General features: G+C 38.9%; 1 protein-coding gene across 1 annotated transcript in view; it reads left to right on the top strand.

Annotated features, from left to right (window-relative positions):
* The first annotated feature begins 471 nt into the window (after positions 1-471).
* LOC125435337 (RNA binding protein fox-1 homolog 2) overlaps positions 472-6,000 on the top strand; it is a 94,607-nt gene continuing 89,078 nt past the window's right edge. The window contains exon 1 of the mRNA XM_048501527.1: positions 472-516. Within this exon, the coding sequence (XP_048357484.1) occupies positions 472-516 (45 nt within the window). The remainder of the gene's footprint in view (positions 517-6,000) is intronic.

Genomic DNA, 6,000 nt, shown 5'->3' with positions numbered 1-6,000 from the left:
AGTCCCAAATGCTTTTTTACCGTCCTAGTTTGAGAGTGTTCCCTCTGACGCACCTAGAGCCCAGAACATTTATCCTTTTGGCTCTATGTGCTCGCTTGCTTCCTCTCTCCTTTGTCCACTGCTGCATTCCCTTCTTCCTGGCTGTCATTCTGTTTGCTTCTGGGAATTGCAGGGGGGTTGTTCGTTTTCAGTTTTGGGATTGTAATTGTGAGGCTTCTGGCACTCCCTTGCACACCTCAGTTTAGTGGTGCTGGATTCCACTGGGCAAGCTGGGGGGGGGGGGGGGATCTGAACCCAGTCAGGCAGTTCCTGTATTTTCAGCTGAGCTAATATCAACCTGAGTTGATATTCAGCTGAGCCAAGTATTGCACAGCACTGCCAGAGTCCTGTGCACAAGACTGCAAGAGGGGGAGACGCAGGCTCGGAGTTTCCAGTTCTTTGTCTGCTATATAGCTGGAGAATCCTTTGGCTATGTATGGTGTATATTGTATGGATTACCAGTACCCTGTTGTCCAGGTAAGTACAGGAAAGATCACACCAGGCGTCTTCTTCATGTTGTGCATGTTTCCCACTGTACAGTATCAGCGTACCAGGCTGCCTTTAGAAAGGGTGATATATATTATTTTTTTCCAAGCTCAGCTGTTTGGTGTGTTACAAACTGCACTTTCTTAAGAGATCTTTTACTGAAGTCAGATCTGAGCTGAAAGTTTGAGAATCAAGGCTGTTCTGGGGGAATATGCATTTCCTTAACAAAATTATTCCTGATGTAGATTCCAGAGGTTTTTTGTGCATTTTCTCGAATGAGAAATGTCTTTCTTACGTTAGAATCCAGCATATGGTATTTACTCGGAGCTCCTCATTGGTTGATGGGTGCTGCATCACTATAGGGCATGTGACTCTTCAATACCTCCTTTCTAGCTGTAGCAACCAGAAAACTACCATTTCCATATTGACTCCACTCCTGCCAATCTGATGCATCACAAATTTTGTAATCTGCTCTTGCCTTTCATGTGCAGGATTGGTGTCCTGATGGGAACACAGTAAAATGCTTGTGTTGTCTCTTGCAGTTGCTTCTGGCATTTCTAAGAATGAGTACTATCGTATTTATATAGAGTCCTGGGTAATGATGTTGTTCATTTCTTCTTTATGGCCTTGGTGCTTACTGAAGTGGGAATCCCATGTTCAAATCTTCTTTCTGTCAGAAGGGTCCTCCACTGTTATTTAGGAACATCTTGATTACAGGGCAAGTCTGAAGAACGGAAGCTTTTTGTGATTTATTTAACAGGGATGAATTTAGCGAAATGAGTTTTCTGGAAACAAGTTCTGATTGATATCTAATTCAGCATGTTGATCTTAACATATTTAGCAAACAAGACTTTAAAAACATGCAATTTGCAGTGTTATGAGTATATTAAAAGTTTTTTTTCCAGTAGCCCGAAGTAGAAAGTTGAATCAAACTACGTGATTTGTGATAAACTGAACAATGTCACTTAAATGTATTCAGACAAAGTTAGACCTTTACTTGAAAATTATTTTATTGCAATATTTGTAAATATATTGAAATGTAACTCAGTAGTGTACACTTTCTTTTCATAGCTTAAACATTAAGGATAAAAATTAAGACCCTGAGCTACCCTGTTTTCCCAAAAATAAGACAGTGTCTTATATTAATTTTTGCTCCCAAAGATGCGCTATGTCTTATTTTCAGGGGATGTCTTATTTTTCCGCTCCACAGCTGCATGCTCTGGTTGACGGGCATGCTTTCAAACAAAAACTTTGCTACGTCTTACTTTCGGGGGATGCTTTATATTTAGCACTTCAGCAAAACCTCTACTATGTCTTATTTTCAGGGGATGTCTTATTTTCTGAGAAACAGGGTATCAGCTTTAGCACACACACAAAAAATAGTAAATGGTATGCCACTGTTGTCCACCAATTAAGCTTAACTTTCTGTGAAGGACTTTAGTTTAATTGTCCATAGAAGAACTTGTACTACTAGTTAGTTGCAGTATAGGTTAAGGTAAAGCTGATTTCTAAGTTCTCTATGGCTGATTCCGCATGGGCCAAAAACAGCAGTGTGAAAACAGTGTGAAAATGGTGTAAAAGGGTTTAAAACGGTGTAAAAGGGTTTATACTGTTTTCATACCGTTTTCACACCACTGTTTTTGGCCCATGCAGAATCAGCCTAAGATTCTCTGATTCTCCTTGTAGTCTTTGAGCGACTAATGCATTATGTTCTTATATGGTAGTTGCACTTCATAATGATATTCTCCTGAAAAATAACTTTGCAACTTTAAATTTGCTTATTTTTCCTGTATAGTGCCATTTAATATATGAAAAAAGAAAATAAATCCAACAGAAAGTTGAAAAACATCTGGAAAATATTCCATTATAGAATACCCCCCCCCCCACACACTGCTGAAAACAGCATGTATATGGTCTCAAGTTTTGCTTCAAACTACTTGCAACTGTTGTAGCTCACATTAAAATGAGTGAGCTGTATGAATTATCTCAAATTTTTAAACATACTTTATTTGCAAGGCTAGAGTATGGCATTTAGGGTTTTTTTTAAAAAAAAGTTGCTTATTTCAATGTCACATGTGAAGGATATTATAATTACTATTATAGTTACTGTTTAATAATTTTGTAATGAATTAATATATTTGCGTGTCACTTTTTGGTCACAAAATACTGCCCGAGCGGCTTACAAAATAGTACATAATTAAATTTTATATGCGATCAAAATTAATAAACATTATAAAATATTAAAAGATGTAAAAACATTCAACACTAAAGCCAGCAAAATAAAACTTAGGAAGCACAAGGGAATGTAGTAAAGAAAAATAACAAAATATTTTATAGTGGTAGTGCTAAGAAAACAATAATCAGATTTAGTTAATTAAATTAAACACCTTCATGAATAAAGGAGTCTTTACAGGTGTTCGGAATTAATGGTGATTGTGCCAATTGTTCCCCATGGGAGAGGGAATTCCATAGCATCAACACTGCAGCTGAAAAGGCTTATCTTGAATAGCCATATGTTGTGATGAGACCTTACCATATGGATATGCTCATGTTGGGGAGGATGGCCTTTCAAATACCATGACCCAAACCATTTTGGACTTTTAAGAGTCACTGCCAGCACTTTGAGTTAAACCTGGAAATCAACTGAGAGCCACCAAGATTCAACAAAGTAAGTATAATATTATCAAGTCATCTAACCCCTGGTAACTGCTGGGCATTCTGAACGTGTTTGAAATTTCCAAGAACTGTTCCAAGACAGCCCATGTAGAGTGCATTACAAAAGCAAAGTCTGGAAATCCCCAGTGCATATAGAACTGGCCAAGTAAGGTTTCGCCAGGTATATCAGCCTGAGCAGGTAAAAACATCTCTTGTCCACAGCATTCACTCCTCATCCGAGATCAAAGCCAGGGGCAAGAGGACACCTACCTTTCACATCTTCGTCTTAAGGAGAGTGCAGTGTCATCTTAACAGAAGTTGTATACCACTTCCAGGATGGTCTTCAAAAATTGTTTTCCAGAATCATGACTGTCTGTTTAAAAAATTTTTTCCGGTTATAAAGTTATAGAGATCGCTTTATCGCAGTACAGGTTGTAATCATCATTCCCAAACACTGTGCTCATTTGACTGACTATGTCTGTACAAAGGAAGCAGTTCAGAACTTGTTAGCTGGTACTGCAGTTTTGACTGTGAATGATATTCGTAGTCCAGGTGAAAAGAAATTCTGTATTGAGCAACCTGCTATTACCCCTCCTGTTTCTGTCTTTACATCTTCTACAAATTGTCTCCATCTGCAGTCATAGGTTTTATTAGTTATTGGTTAGCCGTTACAATCCTAAATAGCAGTGACAAAACCTTTCATTTCTGTTTGAAGTCACCCTGCTCTTATCCACTTTGTAGATGAGACTGCATCCACATTTCGCCTGTCGAGGCTTTCTGGGTATTTCCCATACCGGGCTATGACTTTCCATGTTTCAATTCTTTCTTTGATTGATAGCGAAGGCTGGCTGGAATGATCTGTCACTGAGGTTTAGAGCAGTAAAGTTTTGATCAGCCTTAATCACTCCTTGAAGTGATCAGATATCCTGAAGTAGGTTCAGAGTTTTGAGGCTTGATTCCCTCTTACCCAAGAGCCTGTATTATTATTATTATTATTATTATTATTATTATTATTATTATTATTATTCTGACATGTTCCTGTCACCAATTCTCTGATATCCCTTTTCTGTTCCTCAAAATGTACTATCTGCTGAGACTCAGAAGAATTTCTGTCCTTCACAGTGGTTTGGTTGTGATTCCACTCATTCTTGGAAGGCTTGGTGGTTTCAGTTCAGTAGCATGCTTAGTGTAGTCATTGAGTTCCACCATTTTCAGGGATGCAAAGGGTTCATTGAGCTTTAGGGCTACAGCTCAGGTTGATGAGCTCTAGGGCTACAGTTCAGGAATTCGCATAGGGTTATGGAAAACATTTTCTTGGGTTTTTGTGGTGGGAGTATTGATTAGCCTATGTAACGAAGAAAAAAAGAGTAGAAGAAAAGTTTGGATTTATACCCCGCTCCTGTGAAGAGTCTCATGATGGCTTACAACATCCTTTTCCCTTCCTCTCCCCACAACAGACACCTTGAGAGAACTGTGACTTTCCCAAGATCATCTAGCAGGCTTCATGTGAATGAGTGGGGAAACAAATTCAGTTCACCAGATAAGAGTCCACCGTTCACGTAGAGGAGTGGGGAATCAGACCCTTTTCTCCAGATCAGAGTTCACCTGTGCTTAACCACTACATCATGCTGATGAGCACCAGTCATCCAAAAAAAATGGCCTGGGATTCTGTTCACTTTTTCAAGTGATAAACAAGTAGCTAGAATGTAGACTACTTTGTACTTCAGTTAATACGAGTCTACGTTTAAGTATCTCTGTGTTGTTAACATCTATCCTGACAAATGTGGTTCGTTACATTTGATTCTTATTTCCAGGCACGGATCCAGATTTCAGGTTTGTTTGATCTCTTCTTGAGCTAGTGCAGAAATGTAAATTAAAATGTAGGTCATGTCCTTTCTCTGAGGGTATAAAATAAAAACCTTTTTTGAATCTGGTAAGAAAATGGGGTGGTGTCAAGAATAGTACCCAAAATAGTAATAACATTCATTTAGTCAATCTGGAAACTCTGGCTGGCACAGGATGCTGCAGCTCAGATACTGCTCTTCAGAATATGCATATCAAACCCATTCTGCAGTCACTCTACTGGCTATCTGTCAGTTACCAGGTTTGAATGAAGGTACTGGTTATCACAACACCACCTTTCACGCTCAAACCCTCATATCTGGAGGGCTGCCTCTCCTCCTGTGCTCGCACATGACTACTTTGTTCCTCTGAGCAAAGCCTTCTGAAGATGCTGCCCTTCAGACGGGTGAGATCGATAGCTGCCTGTATACGTGCATTTTCTGTTGTGACCCCCATCTTGTGGAATGGCCTGCCTGAGGAGGTCAGGAAGGTTCCCCCCGGCTTCTGTCATTTCTCAAACAGTGTAAAAGAATTGTTCAGAAGGGCATTTTTATAAAGGTAACAGGACTGCAATATAACAGAATGGTTCAGGTAGGTATTTTATAAAGGGGACAGGAATGTAACCTGTGGCATGGTATAGGGTATGCATTATCTGTTTTTATTGTATTATCATTCTCTTAGTGCTTTGTTTTCTACTTTTGCAATTCCATTTTCTAATTTTTGTAATTTTAATCATATTCTGTGTGGGGTTTTTTTTTGCCACCTCAAGCTATTTGACTGTATTTTTATGCTGTGTAATTATTCTTGAGTCTTGAGAAAGGTGGCCTATAAATTAAGGAAATTATAATTAGTTACAACGCCTCCGGACAGTTGTACTATGTCTGTATGGATTAAAAAAAACTCAATTGAAGACTTCTCTGGTGGCTTTAGCTTCCCACAGTTATACAATAACCTCTATGACTACCCCCTTCTCTCAAG

This window comes from Sphaerodactylus townsendi, linkage group LG06, assembly GCF_021028975.2.
Source record: "Sphaerodactylus townsendi isolate TG3544 linkage group LG06, MPM_Stown_v2.3, whole genome shotgun sequence".
Classification (NCBI taxonomy): Eukaryota; Metazoa; Chordata; class Lepidosauria; order Squamata; family Sphaerodactylidae; genus Sphaerodactylus; species Sphaerodactylus townsendi.
Note: the sequence above shows the minus strand (reverse complement) of the source record. Positions and strands in the feature narration are given on the sequence as shown.